The sequence below is a fragment of the Ammospiza nelsoni genome, chromosome 25 (assembly GCF_027579445.1).
Source record: "Ammospiza nelsoni isolate bAmmNel1 chromosome 25, bAmmNel1.pri, whole genome shotgun sequence".
NCBI lineage: Eukaryota > Metazoa > Chordata > Aves > Passeriformes > Passerellidae > Ammospiza > Ammospiza nelsoni.
In genome coordinates, this window is record NC_080657.1 from 2,156,462 (window position 1) to 2,178,959 (window position 22,498).

Consider the following 22,498-nt stretch of genomic DNA (forward strand, 5'->3'; position numbering starts at 1 on the left):
TTTACATTTTGTTCCTGAGGCCTCTCAGCTTCTCAGGAGGAAAAATCCTAAGGAAAGGATTTTTCACAAAAAGATGTCCGCGACAAATGTGAATCCCTTGCTTTTCTCTGTGACGGGAAAGCAAATCCCAGTAAACATCCTGGGGAAGTTGTGCCTTGCTTTTCTCTGCGAAGAGAAAGTGAACCCCAAAACACATCCTGGGGAAGTTGTGCCTTGCTTTTCTCTGCGAAGAGAAAGTGAACCCCAAAACACATCCTGGGGAAGTTGTGCGTTGCTTTTCTCTGCGAAGAGAAAGTGAACCCCAAAACACATCCTGGGGAAGTTGTGCCTTGCTTTTCTCTGCGAAGAGAACCGCGGCTACAGACGCCGCTCTCCTTGTCCCCGCAGTGGAAGGGCAGTGGCTGCCGTGGGGCGCCTGGAGCCGCTGCTCCGTCACCTGCGCCAACGGCACCCAGCAGCGGACGCGCAGGTGCAGCGTGGTGGCCCCCCAGGGCTGGGCCGAGTGCCGGGGGGCCCACGCCGACGCCCGGGAGTGCTCCAACCCCACCTGTCCCAGTAAGGCCCCGCGCGCCGGGGGGGAACGGGGGGACGGCACCGCGCACCCGGCACGGGACACGGACGGGGGACAGGGACAGGGGACAGGGACATGGACAGGGAACAGGGACATGGACAGGGGACAGGGACACAGATGGGGACAGGGACATGGACAGGGGACAGGGACACGGACTGGGAACAGGGACACAGATGGGGACAGGGACACAGATGGGGACAGGGACATGGACAGGGGACAGGGACATGGACAGGGGACAGGGACACAGAGAGGAGGACAGGGACACAGATGGGGACAGGGGCAGGGGAACAGGGACAAGGAGAGGAGGACAGGGGGACAGCAATGCCACCACCTCCAGGATGTAATGCCACCATGGGACACGGGCAGGGGACAGTGACAGGGGAACAGGGACACAGGGGACAGGGGAACAGGACGGGGACAGGGACACGGAGAGGGGGACAGGGACACGGAGAGGAGGACAGGGGCAGGGGATGGCAACATGGACAGGTACAGGGGGACATCAGTGCCACCTCTGGAATCATGATGGGGACAGGGGAACAGGGACATGGAGAGGAGGACAGGGGAACAAGGACACGGACAGGGACAGGGGGACAGCAATGCCACCACCTACAGGACCGTGATGGGGACAGGGACACGGGGACAGCAATGTCATCTCCAGGATGCAATGTCACCACGGGACACGGACAGGGGACAGTGACAGGGGAACAGGGACACAGACAGGGGACAGGGGAACAGGGACATGGAGAGGAGGACAGGGTCAGGGAATGGCAACACGGACAGGGACAGGGGGACAGCAATGCCACCTCTGGGACTGTGATGGGGACAGGGACAGGGGGACAGCAGTGCCACGTCCATGACAGGGATAGCGACACGGGGACAGGGGACACAACAGTGACAAGGGGACACGGCCATGTGCCACACAGGGTGACAGGGGAAGCAACAATGGGACAGGGACATAGGGACACCCCCGGGGGTGGGGACAGGGGGATGGCAGTGCCACCCCTGGGAGGGGAACACAGGGACAAGGACAGGAACTGGGACAAGAGGGTCCCAGTGCCACCCCCAGGACGGGGACAGGGACCCCACCATGGTGTCCCCGTCCTTCCCAGCGCTACCAGTTTGGGGCCAGGGGCCCGTTCCCACCCCCAGGAATTCCTTGGGAATTTTTCAGGAATTGGGGGTGTCCTGGCTGGGCCTTGGGGTGTCCCCGCGGTGTCCTCGTGGTGTCCCCACGGTGTCCTCGCTGTGTCGCGGCTCAATAAATGTCCCTGTGCCTCCTGAACTGGGAATACTGGGAATTCCAGGAATGCTGGGAATGTCGGTGATGCCAGGGATCACCGGGCACATCCAGCTGGAGGAGGCTGGCACAGTCCTCGCCATGGGTCGCGTTGGGGACCCGTCGGTGCCAGGTGGTGGTGACGGGTCCCGCCGTGCTTTGGGCGTACAAGCACGAGGGAGATCTCACTGTGCACACGGGGCTGGGGACGGCTCTGGGCGTGGGGACACCGGGCACAGGATGGACCACGAGGTCCCCATCCTGTCCTTCGAGCAGCTCCTTGTTTGTGGGAGAAGTGGTGGCACCGGTGGCAGCCACACAGGGAGGTGGTGGCTCTGTGAGGTGGCTTTTTCTACACTTCCCACAAATTTCTCCTGAAGAAGTCCTCAATGTTCAATTTTGGGACAAAGTAGGGCATGAATTGATAACTTTGGGAAAGTCTGGGAATGAGTCTTCAGCTAAATTTGTGTTGTGGAGTTTACAAGTTCAAGCAAACAAAGGGAAATGGAGAAAAAGCCAAATAACAAGGAACGTACCTCTGCTCTTCCCATGGATGGTGGCAGGGAATGAGGGGCATCTGCAGCAGGATGGGCATCGTCTGCAGCAGGATGGGCATCATCTGCAGCAGGATGGGCATCATCTGCAGCAGGATGGCATCTGCAGCAGGATGGGCATCACTTGCAGCAGGATGGCATCTGCAGCAGGATGCCAGCCTGCTCTAAAAGAGATTTCAATCACTGACCCACGCATTTCACACCCCGCGGGTTTTCGGCTCACAGCACGTGGGGGCATCACCGATGCTGTCCCATCCCCGTCCCCGCGGGCGTCACTCTCCGTGAGCAGAGCCAGGTGTCCCACAGTGTCCCCATCCCCACAGCAGACAGCAAGTGGGGTCCCTGGAACCACTGGAGCCTCTGCTCCAAGACCTGCGACACCGGCTGGCAGCGGCGCTTCCGCATGTGCGAGGGCACGGGCATGCAGGGCTACCCCTGCGAGGGCACCGGCGAGGAGGTGAAGACCTGCAACGAGAAGAAATGCCCAGGTACGGGGTGCCCCCACCCCACAGCGCCCCTCACACCACATCTGGGCCGTGCTGATCCCCCTTTCCCCCCCAGCCTACCACGAGATGTGCAAGGACGAGTACGTGATGCTGATGACCTGGAAGAAGACGGCTGCCGGGGAGATCATCTACAACAAATGTCCCCCCAACGCCACAGGTGAGCCCAGATGTCCCCAGGGCTGGCACAGGGCAGGGGGTGGTGGGTGGCTGAGCACCCCAAACCCCAGGGGAAGTGGGTGGCTTGAGGGACAAGTGGCCAAACCCCTCTGACTTGGAGTAGAGGGTGTGGGTGGCATTTGGGTTGAGCAACCCCAAAGCCCCAGAGACAGGGGTGACATTGGGGTCAGGCCACCTGGAGCAGAGTAGAGGGTGTGGGTGGCATTTGGGTTGAGCAACTCCAAACCCATGGGCAGGGGGTGGCATTTGGGTCAGGCCCCTGGAGCAGGGCAGGGGGTGGTGGGTGACAATGGGATCAAGTGCCCCTAAATCCCCTGGCCCTGGAGCTGCACAGGGAGCTGTGGGTGACACTGGGGTCAAGCACCCCTAAATCCCCTGGAATTTCACAGGGAGCTGTGGGTGACACTGGGGTCAAGCACCCCTAAATCCCCTGGAATTTCACAGGGAGCTGTGGGTGACACTGGGGTCAAGCACCCCTAAATCCCCTGACCCTGGAGCTGCACAGGGTGACATGGGGGTGCCAGGAAGGGATGGCAGTGCCCACCCCAACCCCAAATCTCCGTCACAGGGACTGCCAGCCGCCGGTGCCTGCTGAGCCCCCATGGGGTCGCCTATTGGGGCGTGCCCAGCTTCGCCCGCTGCGTGTCCCACGAGTACAGATACTTGCATCTCTCAGTAGGTGCCCGCTCTGGCACGGCCCCTTCTGTCCCCTGGCCCTGTCCATGGGGCTCTGTCCCATCCCTGGCACTCCAAAAGCCTCCCTGGCATGGGGAAACTGAGGCAGGGTGGTTGGGGAAAGGGGATCCCACCAGGCTGTGTCGTGGGGAATGGTTCTTGGGATGGGAAGGTTTCCTCGGATCCCCATGGAATCCCCTATGGGGTGGGAAGAGGGATCCCATCCCAGAGCTGGAGGGGGGTTCTGGTTGGGGTTGTGTTCCTGCGTGTTTGGGAAAAAGATTTTGGGATGGACAGGATGCCCCTTGACCCCCATGGATGTCCCCAGACCTCCCTGGATGTCCCCAAACCCCTGTGAATGTCCCCAGACCACCTGGATGTCCCCAGACCAACCTGGATGTCCCAAAACCTTGGTGAATGTCCCCAGACCACCTGCATGTCCTCAAACCCCTGTGAATGTCCCCAGACCAACCTGGATGTCCCCAAACCTCTGTGAATGTCCCCAAACACCTGTGAATATCCCCAGACCACCCTGGATGTCCCCAAACCCCTGTGGACTCCCTCATCCTGCACATCTGCCTTAAGTAACTCTGCAGTGTCCCTGGGGCTCTGGGGACAATAAGGGACACTCAGCGCCGCTGTGGGGTGGTGGCAGCTCGGTGACACGGCTGTCCCCTCCCCGTGGCAGCTGCGGGAGCACCTGGCCAAGGGCCAGCGGGTGCTGGCAGGGGAGGGCATGTCGCAGGTGGTGCGGAGCCTGCTGGAGCTCATGGCCCGCAAGAGCTACTACAGCGGGGACCTGCTCTTCTCCGTGGACATCCTGCGCAACGTCACCGACACCTTCAAGAGGGCCACCTACATCCCGTCCTCCGAGGACGTGCAGGTAGCGGCCGGGGGGACGGAGAGGGTCCCCCGATCCCCGGGGAGGTGGCGGTCGGTCGGTCTGTCCGTCGGTCTGTCCCCAGCCCCGCTGAGCCCCGTCCCCGCAGCGCTTCTTCCAGGTGGTGAGCTACATGGTGGACGCTGAGAACCGGGAGAAGTGGGAGGATGCCCAGCAGGTGAGTGGCACAGGGGCGGTGGTGGTGGCGGCTGGGATGTCCCCGCCACGGGGGTGTCCCCATCGCGGTGACCAATCCTGGTGGTTCTGGAGCTTCTCCCGTCTCCTGCAGGTCTCTCCTGGCTCCGTGCACCTGATGAAGGTGGTGGAGGACTTCATCCACCTGGTGGGGAACGCGCTGAAGGCTTTCCAGAGCTCCCTCATTGTCACTGACAACCTGGGTGAGCGGCAGGGTGGGACGGTGGTCACAGGGATCCGAGGATGAGGATCTGACTCCATGTTTCAGAAGGCTTGATTTATTATTTTGTGATATATGTTACATTAAAACTATACTAAAAGAATAGAAGAAAGGATTTCATCAGAAGGCTGGCTAAGAATAGAAAAAGAATGATTACAAAATCTTGTGACTGACCAGACAGTCCAAGCCAGCTCACTGTGATTGGCCATTAATTAAAAACAACCACATGAGACCAATCCCAGATGCACCTGTTGCATTCCACAGCAGCAGATAACCATTGTTTACATTTTGTTCCTGAACTTCTCAGGAGAAAAAATCCTAAGGAAAGGATTTTTCAGAAAATATCATGGCTCCACACTCGCCCTGCTGTCACAGACGTCTTTTATGAAAAATCCTTTCCTTAGGATTTTTCCTCCTGAGAAGCTGAAAGGCTTCTCATGTCATCAGGAATGTACCTTCCCACATGAAATTCTTCTATTATTTTAGTATAGTTTTAATATAATATATATAATAAAATAATAAATATATGTTTTATAATATTTATATATGTTATAATAAATATATATTCATATAATAAAGATATTATATATTATATATTATATAATATATATTATATATTATATATTATATATTATATATTATATATTATATATTATATATTATAATACAATATAAATATATATAATAAGATAATATATATTTCTTTAGTATTTTTATACATTTATATATTTATATAATAAATATATATTATACATATTATGTATTATATGTATTTGATTTTTAGATATAAAAATCAAATATATATAGATATATATAAAAAAATAAAATAATGAATCAAGTTCAATCTGAAACATGGAGTCAACATTCTCATCTCTTCCCTCATCCTGGGACCACCACCATGTGAGTGTGGGGACCTGAGGGGACTCAGGAGCGGGGAGGTGACACTGGTGTCCCCTGACAGTGACCAGCATCCAGCGGGAGCCCGTGTCCGCCGTGTCCAGCGACATCAACTTCCCCATGAGGGGCCGGCGGGGGATGAAGGACTGGGCGCGCAGCTCCGAGGACAAGCTCTTCATCCCCAGGGAGGTGCTGAGCCTCGCCTCGGCAGGTGAGCAGGGAGGGCTCAGCTGTGGGCACATCTGGCGGGGTGGGCACAGCTGGAGGTGGGCATGCGTCGAACTGAGCGTTCCCGCACGTCTGGGACAGCACAGGCGTGTGCTTGCACGTCTGGAGGTGTGCATGCTGGAAGCGTGCAGGTGTGCACACAGGTGAGAATGTGAACATCTGGATGTGCACATGTGTTGCGAGCCTGCACATTTGGAGGTGTGTCAGTTGGGCGTGTGAACATCTGGGGGTGTGCAGGTGGGCGCACGGGTGTGAACGTGAACATCTGGATGTGCACACGTGTGTGAGCCTGCACATCTGGAAGTGTGCATATTGGGAGAGTCCAGGTGTGCAAACAGGTGTGAACATGAACATCTGGATGTGCACAAGTGTGTGAGCCTGCACACCTGGAGGTGTGCATGTTGAGAGTGTGCACATCTGGATGTGCACTCAGGTGTGAATGCGCACATGTGAGTGCACATCTGGGAGTGCACACATGTATGAGCCTGCACATCTGGAGGTGTGAAGATGTGTTCACCTGTGAGCCTGCACATCTGGAGGTGTGAATGTGCACATCTGGAGGTGCCCATGAGTGCACACCTGCTGCAGATGTGGGCTCACATCTGGCTCCCATTCACACACACCTGAGCTGCACCCCCAGGCATGTGCAGGTGACCGCGCGTGCTCTCGAGCCGTGTACCCCACACATCTGGGCGCACATCTGGCCTGCCCTGCGTGTCCCCTCTCCCGTGTCACCCACCCTGTGTCTCTCTCTGCAGAAGCCGAGGAATCGTCGCACTTTGTCATCGGGGCGGTGCTGTACCGCACGCTGGGGCTCATCCTGCCCCCGCCCAGGTGAGTGGCACCGCCCCACCGTGTCCCCCGCTGTCCCCCTGGCCTGTCACAGCCCGTGTCCCTTCCCGCAGGAGCCCCCTGGCCGTCACCTCCAAGGTGCTGACGGTGACGGTGCGCCCGCCCACCCGGCCCGCGGAGCCGCTCGTGCTGGTGGAGCTGTCCCACATCATCAACGTGAGTGTCCCCTCCCCTGGCACCTGGAATGTCCCTTCCCACATCATCAACGTGAGTGTCCCCTCCCCTGGCACCTGGAATGTCCCTTCCCACATCATCAACGTGAGTGTCCCCTCCCCTGGCACCTGGAATGTCCCTTCCCACATCATCAACGTGAGTGTCCCCTCCTGTCCCACATCATCAACGTGAGTGTCCCCTCCCTTGGCATCACGAGTGTCCCTTCCCATGGTCATCAACGTGAGTGTCCCCTCCCATGTCACCGGGAATGTCCCTTCCCACATCATCAATGTGTGTGCCCCCCCCCTTGAGTGTCCCCTTCCTTGGTATCACGAGTGTCCCTTCTATATCACCATGTCTCTCTTCCCACGTCACCAGTGTGTGTCCCTCTCCCACGTCACCATGAATGTCCCTTCCCACATCACCAATGTGTCTCCTCCCAGAACATCAACCTAGGTGTGTGTCCCCCTCCAATGTCATCAATGTGTCCCCTCCCCATGTCATCAGCCTGTGTCCCCCCTGGCATGTCTATGTGACTGTTCTTGTCCCTCATCATCACTGAGTGTCCCCTCCCACGTCATTGTGAGCGTCCCCCTCTGTGTCACCCACACAAGTGTCCCCTGTCCCACATTGCCATCGTGGCTGTCCCCTCTTGTGGCATTGCCCTTCCTCATCATCAACCCCCCTGTGTCATCAACGAGTTCCTTCATCACCACCATGAGTGTCCCCTCCCATGTCACCATTAATGTCCTTTCCCACATCATCAATGTGAGTGTCCCCTCCCACGCCATCCGTGTGTCACCCTGCTGTCCCATCACCGTGTCCCCTCCCAGTCCCATGTGTGTCCCTGTCACCTGCAGGCACTGAACCAGCTGTTCCCAATTTGTGTCATGGTCCCTGTGCCCACGGTGGGGACATGCCACCCCTGGTACACCTGGGGAATGTCCCCAAGGGGTGGCATGTCCCTGGTGGGGTGGAGACAGGGCTGAGGGCAGCTCTGACCTGTCCCTGTGTCCGCAGGGCACGTCCCACCCGCAGTGTGTCACCTGGGACTACACGAGGACGTGAGTGAGGGACACGGGGACATGGGGACACTCTGAGGACAGGGCGGGGCTGGCAGTGCCAGGGGGCTGCTGGGAGGGAAGGGAGCCAGGACTGGGAACAGGGACAGGGACAGGGACTGGAATGGGGACAGGGATGGGAGCAGGGGTGGGGGAATGGGGACAGAGATGGAGGAAATGGGATGTGGAACAGGGATGGGGATAGGGACAAGAAACAGGGATGGGAACAGGGATGGGGACAGGGACAGGGAAGAGGGACAGGGAGCAGGGATGGGAACAGGGGATGGGGGAACAGGGATGGAGGAATAGGGATGCGAAAAGGGATGGGGGAACGGGGGCGGGGACAGGGAACAGGGAGCAGGGATGGGGGAACAGGGATGGGGAAATGAGGATGGGAAAAGGGATGGGAGACAGGGATGGAGGAATGGGGATGGGGACAGGGATGGAGGAATAGGGATGGGAAAAGGGATGGGAGACAGGGATGGAGGAATGGGGATGGGAAAAGGGATGGGAGACAGGGATGGGGGAATGGGGATGGGGACAGGGATGGAGGAATGGGGATGGGGACAGGGATGGAGGAATGGGGGTGGGAAAAAGGATGGGGGAACAGGGACAGGGACAGGGAACAGGGGAACCAGGATGGGGAACAAGGATGGGAACAGGGAGCAGGGATGGAAACAAGGAACAGGGAACAGGGATAGGGAAACAGGGATAGGAATAGGAATAGAGAACAGGAATGGGAAGAGGGACAAGGAACAGGGATGGGGGAACAGGGACAGAAAGCAGGGATGGATACAGAGATGAGAGAGCTGGGATGGGAACAGGGATATGGGAGCAGGGATGGGAGGGCAGGAACGGGAGCAGGGATGAGGAACCATGACCATCCCTTCCCGCATCCCAGCCCCAGTGGCACGGGTGAATTGAGCTCCCACGGGATCGATGTGGCCCCGGAGGCGCTGCCAGGCTGCCAGATGTGATTTGTTAGCGCTGGCAGGAATGAGGGAAAGTAGGGCAGGAAGGGGGGCGGGCAGCGCCGCGGGCTGGGGGAGGGCACTGCCAGCCCCCCTGCCCAGGTAGCCACGGGAACCCCACGGTTTGGGGTCACTGGTTCCTTTCATCCCCCAAACCGGTGGGGAGGTGTTGGCTGTGATGAGCGTGGCAGGTCTCAGCCCTGCCCCAGGGACATCCCCAGCTGTCCCACAGACACAGTTCCTGGTTTTCCTGACCTGCTGGGGGCTGTGGCTGCTCTCCCTGGGCGTGGCAGTGCCACCCCACTCTCTGCCCCCTCACTGGGGGCACTCCATGGCAGGAGGGGTCCCTGTGCAGGAAGGGTCACCAGGGTGGAGAAATCCCTTTAATATGAAGGGTCCCCATGGCAGGAGGGTCCCCAAAGGGTTGGGTCCCCATAAAAAGGGTGTCCCCATAAAAGGGGGGGGACCTTTATCTCTCCATGGGGGAGAGATCCTTCTAACAGGAGAGCCCCCATGACAGAAGGGTCCCCAATGGCAAGAGGGGTCCCAAAGACAGAGGGATCCCCATAATGAGGGGTCCCCATAATGAGGGGTCCCAAAGACAGAGGGGTCCCCATAATGAGGGGTCCCCATAATGAAGGGTCCCAAAGACAGAGGGGTCCCCATAATGAGGGGTCTCCATAATGAAGGGTCCCAAAGACAGAGGGGTCCCCATAATGAGGGATCTCCATGGTGGAGAGATCTTTCTAACAGGAAAGGCTCCATGACAGAAGGGTCCCCAAGGGTGGGAGGGGTCCCCAAGGCCAAGAGGGGTCCCAAAGACAGAAGGGTCCCCATAATGAGGAGTGCCCATAATGAGGGGTCCCAAAGACAGAGGGGTCCCCATAATGAGGGGTCCCCATAATGAGGGGTCCCAAAGACAGAGGGGTCCCCATAATGAGGACCCCATGGAGGGAGGGGTCCCCATTGCACTCCCCTGGGAGGGGACAGAGGTGCCAGGGGGCTCTTGGGGCTGTTCCTGCCTGTCCTGCCACTGCCCTGCCCTTCTCTGAGATGTTTCTTCCTTCTCAGATCTCTGTGGGATGATTAAACCCGAAGCCTTCCAGGGCAGGGATGGTTTCACCCCCTCCCCAGGCTTGGGGGGGTTCCCCTGGCAGTGCCCCCTCAGTGCCACCCCCTGGGCAAGGCCAGGAAGGGGTTAACCCCGGAGAGGAGCGAGGGGCTGCCGCGTGTTTGATCATTTCAAATTGCTCTCCCTCTGCTCTCTCCTGCCATTAATCAGCGATGCTGGCCTGGGAAACTGGGACACGGAGAGCTGCCAAACCCTGGAGACCCTCCCGGCGCACACCAAGTGCCAGTGCCGCCAGCTCGCCACCTTTGCCGTGCTCGCCCAGCTGCCCAGGGACCTGGTAGGGCACAGGGACAGGCTGGGGACAGGCTGGGGACAGCCACCAGCCTGCTGGGGACACGGGGTGTGGCTGGGGAGTGACTCCTGAGCTGGGCACGGGCGGTCCTGAGGGAGGGTGGGGATGGGCACGAAGCATTTCCAGGATGAAGTGGGCACTGGAGGGTGGGGATGGGCATGGAGCATTTCTAGGATGAGGTGGGCACAGGAGGATGAGGATGGGTATGGGGCATTTCTGGGATGAGGCGGGCACAGGAGGGTGGGGACACAGAGCATTCCTAGGATAAGATGGGCACTGGAGGGTGGGGATGGGCACAGAGCATTTCTAGGATGAGGTGGGCACTGGAGAATGGGGATGGGTAAGGGGCATTCCTAGGATGAGGTGGGCACAGGAGGGTTGGGGTATCCTCAGCAGCCAGGGGAAGGGTCTCAGCACCCCCAGCAGCCCCAGCACCCCCAGCAGGGTGGGTTTGTGTGGGCAGGGGCTGCCATGGCCCCTAGAGCTCCATACAGGGCACTGCAGTGTGCCAGGAGGGGAGGGGGCACCCCATTGCCATTCCCTGTTGGCACAGAGTCCCCTTTGGCAGTGCCACCACTGCCACCGACCCCTTCTGGCACCAGAGGGGCTGTCAGGGAGCAGTGGGGAGGGGGCTGGGCTCAGCCTGTGTGTCCCCCCAGGCCATGGACCCCTCGGGGACGCCGTCGGTGCCGCTGATGATCGGCTGTGCCGTGTCCTGCATGGCCCTGCTGACCCTGCTGGTGATCTACGCCGCCTTCTGGAGGTGACCCGAGGGGACATGGGGACATGGGGGGCTCCTGGGGCGTGGGGCTGTGTGGGGAGGGGGTGACAAAGGGGGACAGGGCACTGGGGAAGGCTCAGAATCAATGGGATTAATGGGAATGGAAAAGCTGGGTGGGAGAAGTGCCTGAGACTGTCCCCACCACAGGACAGTGCCCACCCTGTGGCAGCATGGGACAAGGGATGGGGACAGGGACAAGGACAAGGAACAGGGACAGGGGACAGGGACAGGGGACATGGGACAGGGACAGGGGACAAGGGATGGGGACATGAGACAAGGGACATAGGATAAGTGATGGACATGGGACAAGTGACAGGGACATGGGACAGTGACATGGGACAGGGACATGGGACATGGGACATGGGACATGGGACAAGTGACAGGGACATGGGGCAGAGACAAGGGACAAGGACATGGAACATGGGACATGGGGCAGGGACATGGGACATGGGACAAGGGACAAGGGACATGGGACAGGGACATGGGACATGGGACAGGGACATGGGAGAAGTGATAGGGACATAGGACAAGGCACAGGGACAGGAACAAGGGACAGGGACATGGGACAAAGACAAGGGACAGGGACATAGGATAAGTGCCAGGGACATGGGACAGGGACATGGTACATGGGACAGGGACAGGGACATGGGACTGGGACAGAGACAGGCTGGCCCCACGCCGCTCCTGCCGCAGGTTCATCAAGTCGGAGCGCTCCATCATCCTGCTCAACTTCTGTGTCTCCATCCTGGCTTCCAACATCCTCATCCTCGTGGGCCAGTCCCAGATGCTCAGCAAGGTGGGTGCCACCACCCTGCCACCACCCTGCCACCCTCAGCCTCTCTCCTGGTCCCCTGCTGGCTCCCAGCTGCAGATTGGATTTGGATTAACTCGATCCCGGGATTAAATCCCCCTTGCTTTGACACAAACCTCGCCGGGCATGGGCGTTTAACCACCACAGTGCCAGGCACTGATGTCCCTGTGATGTCGCTGTGATGTCCCCGTGATGTCCCCGTGTTCCCCCTGCAGGGCGTGTGCACCATGACCGCTGCCTTCCTCCACTTCTTCTTCCTCTCGTCCTTCTGCTGGGTGCTGACCGAGGCCTGGCAGTCGTACCTGGCGGTGATCGGCCGGATCCGGACACGCCTGGTCAGGAAACGCTTCCTGTGCTTGGGATGGGGTAAGAGCCCGGCCTGGCTGTGCAAATCTTTATTTCTGAATAAAGAATCTTCATTGTTTACCAATCTCCTGGCCTGGCTGGGAGGGGGGCACCCCTTGCCCGTCCCTGGCACACCCCAGGCTCGGTGTGATGGTGCTCACAGGGGTCTGAAGGTGAGGGAAGAGATGAGGATCTGACTCTATGTTTCAGAAGACTTGTTTTATATTAGTATTATTAATTATTATTATATATTTATTATTATCTATATATTGTAATATATAATAAAATATTAATATTAAAATAATAAAATATTAAAAATAGGATATTATAAATATTATATTAAATAAAAAGTCTATAAATAAATATATAAATATATAAATATATAAATATATAAATACATAATAAAATATTCTATTAAAATATTATAAAATATTCTATTAAAATATTATAAATATTATACATATTAAAAATAAACTATTATAAGGAAACCTTAATTAAATACTATGATTTTTATTACATTTATATATTATAATTTATTATATATATTATTATTTTTCATTTTATATTCATATTATTTTATTATATATATTACATTAAAACTATACTAAAAGAATAGAAGAAAGGATTTCATCAGAAGGCTGGTTAAGAGTAGAATAGGAAAGACTGATAGCAAAGGCTTGTGGCTCAGGCTCTGTCCGAGCCAGCTGACTGTGATTGGCCATTAATTAGAAACAACCCCATGAGACCAATCCCAGATGCACCTGTTGCATTCCACAGCAGCAGATAATCAATGTTTACATTTTGCTCCTGAGGCCTCTCAGCTTCTCAGGAGGAAAAATCCTAAGGAAAGGACTTTTCATACAAGATGTCTGCGACACATCAGAGGGGAAACTGAGGCACAGCGCACCAAAGCAGACCCGGGTGTCTCGGTTGTGGCACCCTCAGGAGCTGTCAGAGGAGCTCCATCGCTGTCCCCACCCCTGGAGCTGGCACAGGGTGGGCACAGTGCCACCTTCCTCCATCTCCTCCATCCCCGTGTCCCCTCTCCAGGGTTGCCAGCCCTCGTGGTCGCCGTCTCCGTTGGATTCACGCGGACCAAAGGCTACGGGACAGCGAGCTAGTACGTGGGACAGGGGACAAGGGACACGGGGTGGTGGGGACAGGGGACAGGGGGCAGGGCATGGTGGCTGCTGTGGGTTCACTGGGAGCAGGGCACAACCACGGGGCTGTCCCTGACCCGCCACCCTGTGTCCCCTGCAGCTGCTGGCTCTCGCTGGAGGGCGGTTTGCTCTACGCCTTCGTGGGACCCGCTGCTGTCATTGTGCTGGTGAGCCCTGGACCCCCCAAACCCCACCCTGGGAGGGCTGGTGGCACGGGTAGGGGTCTCCATGCCAGCCCTGAGCCCACCCTCCCGCAGGTGAACATGCTGGTGGGCATCATCGTCTTCAACAAGCTCATGTCCCGCGACGGCATTTCAGATAAGTCCAAAAAGCAGCGAGCTGGGTAAGTGTGTGCCCTGTGCCCCACGAGAGGAGGTCCCAGGGGTGTCCCCAGACCCCCACACCCTGCCAGGGGCTGGGCACGGGGTGCCCAAGCAGCGGGCACAGGATGGGGCAGATTTCACCGCATCAGTGGGCGGCGGGGGCCAAGCGCGGGGTGAGCACAGCCCCTCCTCGTTGGGGGCTGCTGGAGGGGCAGAATTTGGGGGGCAGCCCCTCGGGGAAGGGGGGGGTCCGCAGGCCACAGCCCCCCCTCCGTGCCCGCCCCCTCCCCTGCCGCTTGGCCACCCCCCCTCGCCATTAACAGCTGCCACCCTCGACTAACCCGACGCTCTCTTTCTCTCTTTCTCTTTCTTCTCCTCCTCCCATTTGCTTCTTGCCTGTGTGTCCGTCCATCCATCCATCCATCCATCCATCCATCCATCCATCCATCCATCCATCCATCCATCCCTCCATCCATCTGTCCGTCCATCTGTCCATCCCCTCACCCTCGTGCCTTGCTCCCTCTCCTCTCCCCATGCCTGCATCCCTCCTCCTCCTCCTCCTCGTCCCCGCGTGGCCCGGTCCTGGCCGCGGGGCGCCGGGGGGGCGCTGGGCCCGTAGCTCCAAGCCCCCCCCGTGCGGCAGCCTGCTGCTGAAATGCACCAAGTGCGGCGTGGTGTCCAGCGCGGCCATGACCTCCGCCACCGCCAGCAGTGCCATGTTAGTGCCCGTCCCGCGCCCCCCGCCCCGAGCACAGCGCGGGGAGGGGGCTCTGGGCATCTCTGGGGGCGGCTTGGGGGTCCCCGAGGGGATGGAAGGAAGGAAGGAAGGAAGGAAGGAAGGAAGGAAGGAAGGAAGGAAGGAAGGAAGGAAGGAAGGAAGGAAGGAAGGAAGGAAGGAAGGAAGGGTGATGCTGTGTGCTCGGGGCGGGGTGTCCCATCACGTCTGCATGGCATGGCTTCCCATGGCAGGTCACCTCATTGCTGGGGTTGGGGGGCTTGTCTGGCCTCGAGGTGGGGACCCTCGGGACTCTCCTCATGGAGTGTGGCCGCCAAAGTCCCTGCTCATGGGGGTTTGGTCACAATAGAGGCAGCCCCAAAATTCGCTGCAAAAAAAGAGAAAAAATCCCCAAATTCCCCTCTCTGCTGTTCTGGTGGCCGTGGTAGGGTGGTGGTGTCCCCGTGTCCCCCCAGCACCCTGTGGCTGTGTGAGGACAGGTACACACCTGCGGGGCTGGAGCCCACAGGTCCCCTCAACCCTCAGTTCCCAGCCAGCACTGGCTTGGGGACACCGAGGACGAGGGGACAGCTGTGTCACACAGCCCCAACCATGCTTGTGGAGTTTGGGGGGCTGCTGTGGGGAGGGGGCGATGCTCGGGGGGCTCTCCCAGAGCAGCCCCACCCTTCAGGCTCACCCCGGCCCCTCTCTCCCTGCGCCAGGGCATCGCTGTGGAGCTCCTGCGTGGTCCTGCCTCTGCTGGCGCTGACCTGGATGTCGGCCGTGCTCGCCATGACCGACCGGCGCTCCATCCTCTTCCAGGTCCTCTTCGCCGTCTTCAACTCCGTCCAGGGCTTCGTCATCATCACCGTGCACGGCTTCCTGCGCCGAGAGGTGGGGGCGGCGCCGGAGGGGCGCCGGGGGACAGCCCTGGCCGCGGGGCCGTGACCGGCTCTGTCCCCGCAGGTCCAGGACGTGGTCAAGTGTCAGATGGGGGGGTGCAGGAGCGAGGAGAATGAGAACTCGCCCGACTCCTGCAAGAACGGGCAGGTGCAGATCCTGGTGAGTGGGTCCCCCCCTGGAGACCCCCGCCGCCGCTGCTGCCCATGCCCGGCCGTGCTGCTTCATTTCCCCGTGTCTCTCCCTTCTCTTTCTCTCCTCTCTGTCTCGCTCTCTCCCTTCTTTCTGGATTTTTATAGACAGATTTTGAAAAGGACGTTGACCTGGCGTGTCAGACAGGTGAGCTCCCCTCTGTTGGCCACACCTGGGAGGGACAGGCAGCACGAGCCAGAGGGGTCCCTCCTGTGCCCCCTACCCACGGTGGGACCCTCAGGGCCGGCTCTGACCCCGCTCCATGCCCACAGTGCTGTTCAAAGAGGTGAACACCTGCAACCCCGCCACCATCACGGGCACCTTGTCGCGCATCTCCCTGGACGGAGACGAAGACCCCAAGCTCAACACCACCTCGGAGGGCGGCCTGGGCTTCTCCAGCCTGCCCGGCAACATCCCCCCCACCAGCATCCTGGTGCAGGTGCCCAAGATGACGCCCAACGTGGTGGCGGGTCTGACCGAGCTGGGCGAGCCGCCAGCGCAGCAGCTCAGCCTGGAGGCGCCGGGTCCCGTTTACCTGTGCACTGAGAGCAGTCTGAGACCCCTGGAATACGGCTGGATCCGGGCTCCCGAGCCGCCCCGAGAGAGCGATTACATGATGCTGCCCCGGCGCACCAGCAGCCTCAAGCGCTTCCCGCGGGAGGAAGGAACCCTCGGTGCCGGCGCGGAGGAAGCGGTGCCCGGCGGGACGGGGCGCCCGGCGGCAGAAGGGGATGCCTATCCCGGCTTTGTGGCCGTGGATCACGTCAATGTGAACCTCAACCAGCCCTACGCCACGGTGAAGGCGCCCTACGGCCTGCAGTTCAAGCAGCACCCCACGGTGAGGCAGATCCTGGCCTCGGAGCTGTCGGAGCGCAGCCGCACCATGCCCCGCACCGTGCCCGGCTCTGCCATGAAAGTGGGGTCCCTGGAGGTGAGCGGGGGGTGGTGCCCATGTGGGGAGGGAGCTGTGTGCCCAGGAGACAAATGCACGTGTAAAGATGCATGAATTCCCCCCGTGCCATCCCACCCTTGGCGGGATGAGCTCCGTGTCCCCAGCTGGGCATGGATTGGGGTTGGCATGAGCCCCTAAACCCTGTTCCCTCTCATCCTGGCCCTGCAAAGACCTTTCCCTTTTCTTCTCCATCTCCTCCCCTGCTCCTGCCTGTCCCCCTGCCAGAGGAAGAGGTTGCGGTACTCTGACCTGGACTTTGAGGTAAGTGCTGCCATGGAGGTGGCACCGGTGTCATCGTGGGGGACTGATCCACGTTGTCCCAACTCCCTTTGCCCCACCAGCAGCTCCTGAGCTCCGAGGGGTTTAGACCAGGCAGTGCCAAGCGTTGGCTCTGGATTAAAACACCGATGATGAGCGTGGAGTGCTGGTCTGGGATGCCAGGGATTGGGACAGGGATGGGGACAGTGCCAAAGGACAGGGGACACAGCGGGCAGAGCCGATGGCCACAGGCCCTGCTCTGCCCCCGCAGAAGGTGATGCACACACGGAAACGCCACTCGGAGCTCTACCACGAGCTCAACCAGAAATTCCACACGCTGGACCGGTACCGGGCTCCGTCCACCGGCTCCTCCAAGGTGAGGTCCTGGAGGCCCCGTCCTGCCCTGGCGTGCACCCTGCCAGCCTTTTCCTCCTCCCGCATGGACTGTGGCACCCCGGGGACACTCAGGGCACCCCGGGGCGCCGCCGGGGCTGAGCGCTGGCGTTTTTCCACAGCGAGAAAAGCGGTGGAGCGTCTCGTCGGGCGGCGGGGACAAGAGCACGGCCAACGTAAGTCCTGACCCCCCCTGGGGGTGTTGTGGAGAGGGCAGGAGGTGGCTGTGGCACAGAGCTTGCCCACAGCTGCCCCTCACCCTGCAGGATGTGACCAGCCCTGAGGAGCAGCGGCCGAAAGCTCCGGCAGCGCCGCCCAAGCCATGGAGCACGTTCAAGGCGATGACACTGGGCTCGCTGCCCAGCGCCCAGCGGGACCGGCTGGAGCTGTGCAGGGCAGACTGGGACAGCCACTGCGCTGGCCTGGACGCGGCCGACGGCGATTTCCAGACAGAGGTGTGAGCCCCGGAGGTGCCGCCGCCGCTGCCGCCGCCGCCCCGTGCGCGGCCCCGCTGGGTTTGCTCCGAGCCCCGGGGCAGCCGGGGGGTCCCTGCCCCTCGGGAGAGCCGCCTCCCACCCGTCCTCATGCGGTTCCTCCTCCTCCCGCCACCCCCAGGACGCGGGTGTGGAGGGGACCCGCGCCCTCTCCCCCCACCCATCCCCAAAATGCTCCCCCACGCTCACGCCTGCACCCCAACCCCCGGGGCAGGACCGGCCCGTGGAGGCCCTCAGACCTTTGTTCTTTTCTACCGGGATGTTTCTTCTTCTTCTTCTTCTTCACGCCGTGCACCGTGTGCACGCCAGCGGCCGCCCCCCGGGACCCCCCCCAAAAAGCGCCGGGAGCCCCGCGGCCGCCCCCTCCCAGCCCTCCCCACCGTCCCCCACCCCACGGGGCAGGTGCTGTCGTTGTTGGAAATAAAATTCACTCTCTGTGGTGCCGTGGGGCCGTGGGCGCTGCCTCGTGCTTGGCCTGGGGGTGGCTGTCACCCAGTGCCACCCAGTGTCACCCAGCGTGTCACAGCCTGCCCCCCCTGCCCAAAAATCCCACCCTGAGCAGGGCTGATCCTGCACCCACGTGCTGCAAATGAGGGTCTGATCATGGGAGATGGGAAAGGTAATTATAGAGTAATTAATCTGTGAGTAAATTAGGAATCTTGGAGGTCATCACCATGTGGAGTCGCTCCAGGTGGGCTGCCTGGTGCTGCTGGAGCATCCCAGCGTCCAGAGATGGAGGTGGGAGCTCCAGCAGGAGCAGCAACTGTGGATGGGAATGTGCAGAGCAGGACAGTGGTGCTGGAGGAGAGGACATCTCTGCTGGTGGCTCTGGGCACATCTGGGATGAGAGATTTGGATCCATGGTGGGATCACGGCACCAAAACCCTTCCAACTCCTCCATGGCGGTGCCATGGTGGGAGTAGATCCTGGTCCCACCCCTTTTCCCTCTGGGAAAACCTCCTGAGCTTCTTGAGGCCTTCCCTTGGACAGCACAGGCTTGGGAAGACCAAAGGACGCTGCCCAGTTTGGGCTGGTGGCCACTGCCCATGGGATGGGACAGGGCTGCCCCCATCCCCAGCACTGGGACACTGGGACAGGATGTGACCCTTGGAGTGGGGTTGAAAGTCCCAATTTCATAAGCCAGTTCATCCCAGCAGTGCCCAGTTCAGGTTTGGGCCACTGGGAGAAGCCATTTGTGTCCCAACGTGGTGGTGGGAGTGACGAGGAGGGCGTGGAAGGAGCCAAATTATCCCACTGCCACCTCCTAAGCGGGATCCAGCTGTTTGGGGAGGGGGCCAGGATGAACATGAACATTTTGGCTGCCCATGGCAGGGGTCAGAATCACGGGTGACAGATCCTGGGGCGGTTGTGGGGCTCCCAGCCCCATGGAGGGTGTGGGTCAGGAGCAACATCCATTCCTTGGGGTGTCCCCCTGCTCGTCCCTAATTCTACCGGAAAATTCTGCCGGAAATTCTTCTGGAATTCTGCTGGAAAACTCTGCTGGAAATTCCGCTGGAAATTCTGCTGGAATTCTGCTGGAAAATTCTGCTGGAAAATTCTGCTGGAATTCTGCAGCCACATCTCCAGCTCCGGTTTCTCAGAGCTGCCACGCACAGGGATCCCCCCCCTATGCACCCTCCCTGCTTCGGGGGGATCCGGGGCCTGCTCCAGCTCCCCTCCTCTCCTTCCCCAGCCAAACACAGCCGCGAGAGGCAGCGTCAGGGTTTCCTGGGGCATCTGTTGGCAATTAGCGGCTTTTATTACTCATGGAGACGCCAGATGGGGCGAGGGAACGGAGCCCGGGCCAGAGGCACAGGCTCGAGGAGTGTCCCAGCATAAAGGGACAAGGGACAGCCCCCAGTCCTGCCAGACAGGGGTGGGTCAGAGCAGATCCCAGAGCTCTGGAGCTGTTTTCCATTCTCAGCTCCCATCGGAGCCGGGCTGAGTCCCCCCAGTGCCAAAAATGTGAATTTTGGGGGGCGGAAATGATGGAGAAGCGGCTCTGAGGCTGCTCGGGGTACGAGGCCCTCGTGGAGCTTCTCCCTCCGCTTCCCAGGAAAGAAACTTCACCAAAAAAGAGGCAAAAATTGCTGTTCTAGCACCGCGGCTACAAACTGGCCCTGGGAAGCTGGAAAGAATTCATGCAGGCGCTTTCCTTCCTGGCTGGAATTGTGCCTGGATTGGAGCAGAAATTAATGCTGAGCCTCTGAAATCCTCAGTCCTGCCAGACAGGGGTACAGGGTGGGTCGGAGCAGATCCCAGAGCTCTGGAGCTGTTTTCCATTCTCTGCTCCAATCGGAGCCGGGCTGAGTCCCCCCAGTGCCAAAAATGTGAATTTTGGGGGGCGGAAATGATGGAGAAGCGGCTCTGAGGCTTCTCCCTCCGCTTCCCAGGAAAGAAACTTCACCAAAAAGAGGCAAAAATTGCTGTTCTAGCACCGCGGCACAAACGGCCCTGGGAAGCTGGAAAGAATTCCTGCAGGCGCTTTCCTTCCTGGCTGGAATTAGGCAGGGAGGGAAGGGGGGGGAATTGTGCCTGGATCGGAGCAGAAATTAATGCTGAGCCTCTGAAATCCTCACCGCAGGAATTCCCTCCTGCGCCTTGTCCAGCTGCCTCTGAGCCAGCCTGGCCCGGCCGGCGTCATCCCAACCCTCATTCCCTGGATTTGGGGAGCTTTTTGGGGGTGGATGAGATGTGGGGAGCCCCAGGGTAACAAAATATCCGCGTTGCTCGGAGGCAAAATTTTCTCCAGCCCCAAAATTACCGGGCTCTGCTCCGGCTCGTGTTTTTTGGCAGGCGGCTCGGCAGTTTCTTGGAAGCACAGCGTGCCTCTGCTTTTTTTCCATGATGGGATGGATGGAGGGTGGGCTGCAGGATCCTGCTTTCCATCCCCCCGCTGGGCGCCGCTCCAAGGCAGAGCTCTGGGCAGGCGGGATCCGGCTTCTTCCTCCCTCTGGAAATGCCGATCCCGTGCTCTGGAGCAGCAAAGAGAAGCAGGAGCTGCACGGAGCGGGGTTTTCCACGCTGCCACCCTCGGTCGCTTTGTGCCGCTGGGTTGGGGGCAAGGAAACCAAGGGAGCACCCTGGGAAGTGAGGGAAACTCAATTGTAAACCCTCCGAAGCGCTTTGCAGATGAATTGAGGATCTTGAGAGATGCAGAGGATGGGATGAGGCTGCCCTTCACCCCTGCTCTGCTCTGGGGCTGGGATGGGATGTGGGGCCGGTTTTGGGGCCCACAGGACGCACAAACCCAAGTTCATCGCTGCTGGGTGGCCCCAAACAAAGAACAATCATCCCAAACGAGAGAACAGAGGAAAATTCGCTCTGTTTTCGTTCCCACTTGCTTTAATTACCCTTAATTACCTCAGCAGGCACCTCGCGGGAGCGTTGTCGCCGGGACTGGCTGGGGTTGCCCACGACAGCTCATTTACTGCCTCTGCACGAGCAGCAGTTGCTAATTAGCGACTTTATTGAGATCCACGCGTCCCTCACGCGTCTCTAAAGCTGCAGCCTGAACAGATCCATCACAATTCGGGAGAAAACGCAGCTGGGCCATCCTGAGAGTCCCTGTGCCACGGTGACACAGCCATGGAGATGCCAGAGGATGCTTTGCACCCTCCAGACCTAAAATTACATGAGCTGAGCTCCTTCTCTGCCTGGTTTTGGGGGGTCAGGGCGGCCTGGCACGCATGAGAATGGGAGGATGGGGCAGCCAGGCCGCGGGGCAGCATTGCAGGCTGGCACATCCCGGGGCAGCATTGCAGGCTGGCACATCCTGGGATCCCTCCAGGGCTTGGCAGGGCTTTGGGAGATCCGCAGGACGCGGTGCCAGCGGCAGGGATGGCGGCAGGGATGGTGGCAGCAGCCATCCTGTCTCCTCGCTCTGACCCCGGGCATCTCTCCCAGACTGTCCCCAAGGCACCCCCGAGGCGCAGGGAGGGGACAGCAGCTCCGTGTCACACAGAGAGCTGGCAGCCCTCGGGGTTTGCCCGGAGCTGCTCCTGGGGCCGTGCCCGTGGAGGAGCATCCTTGAGGGACACCGTCCTTCCTTGGGGACACATTCTGGCCAGCGGTGCCACCACCGGTGCCACCAGTGGGTGCCCTCAGCTCCGTGTGGGGAGGAAGAGCCGCTCCACAAGGGGGACTTGAGGGACACCGTCCTTCCTTGGGGACACATTCTGGCCAGCGGTGCCACCCGCGGGTGCCCTCAGCTGCCTGTGGGGAGGAAGAGCCGCTCCACAAGGATGGCAGACAGGGAATGGGATACACCCCATCCCAATTCCCGGGATTGGGGTTCCCCGCGTCTGGGCCGGAGAGGGGAAGGAGGGTGGGGAGGGAGCGGAGGCGCTGCCTGGAGGAGGAGGAGGAGGAGGAGGAGGAGGAGGAGGAGGAGGTGGAGGAGGAGGAGGAGGAGGAGGAGGAGGAGGAGGAGGGCGGGGATGCCAAGGCGGCTCCCCCGGGTTGGGGGGCGGCTCGGGCTCCCCCCGGAGGGAGGCGGGGAAGGCGGCGGGGGCGGCTCCCGGTGTCCGGTGTC

At 59.5% G+C, this 22,498-nt stretch overlaps 1 protein-coding gene across 1 annotated transcript in view; it reads left to right on the top strand.

Annotated features, from left to right (window-relative positions):
* The window catches only part of ADGRB2 (adhesion G protein-coupled receptor B2), a 31,130-nt gene extending 12,782 nt beyond the window's left edge, over positions 1-18,348 (top strand). Inside the window, exons 5-31 of the mRNA XM_059488641.1 lie at positions 388-555; positions 2,725-2,889; positions 2,963-3,064; positions 3,653-3,759; positions 4,448-4,642; positions 4,749-4,817; positions 4,929-5,037; positions 6,016-6,162; positions 6,938-7,013; positions 7,085-7,187; positions 8,205-8,248; positions 10,499-10,625; positions 11,300-11,403; positions 12,115-12,217; positions 12,448-12,598; positions 13,628-13,697; positions 13,838-13,904; positions 13,995-14,080; positions 14,680-14,778; positions 15,498-15,669; positions 15,742-15,837; positions 15,975-16,014; positions 16,140-16,798; positions 17,045-17,080; positions 17,349-17,453; positions 17,593-17,646; positions 17,737-18,348. Of these exons, the coding sequence (XP_059344624.1) occupies positions 388-555; positions 2,725-2,889; positions 2,963-3,064; positions 3,653-3,759; positions 4,448-4,642; positions 4,749-4,817; positions 4,929-5,037; positions 6,016-6,162; positions 6,938-7,013; positions 7,085-7,187; positions 8,205-8,248; positions 10,499-10,625; positions 11,300-11,403; positions 12,115-12,217; positions 12,448-12,598; positions 13,628-13,697; positions 13,838-13,904; positions 13,995-14,080; positions 14,680-14,778; positions 15,498-15,669; positions 15,742-15,837; positions 15,975-16,014; positions 16,140-16,798; positions 17,045-17,080; positions 17,349-17,453; positions 17,593-17,646; positions 17,737-17,931 (3,449 nt within the window). The 3' untranslated portion in view covers positions 17,932-18,348. The remainder of the gene's footprint in view (positions 1-387; positions 556-2,724; positions 2,890-2,962; positions 3,065-3,652; positions 3,760-4,447; positions 4,643-4,748; positions 4,818-4,928; positions 5,038-6,015; positions 6,163-6,937; positions 7,014-7,084; positions 7,188-8,204; positions 8,249-10,498; positions 10,626-11,299; positions 11,404-12,114; positions 12,218-12,447; positions 12,599-13,627; positions 13,698-13,837; positions 13,905-13,994; positions 14,081-14,679; positions 14,779-15,497; positions 15,670-15,741; positions 15,838-15,974; positions 16,015-16,139; positions 16,799-17,044; positions 17,081-17,348; positions 17,454-17,592; positions 17,647-17,736) is intronic.
* The last annotated feature ends 4,150 nt before the right edge of the window (positions 18,349-22,498 follow it).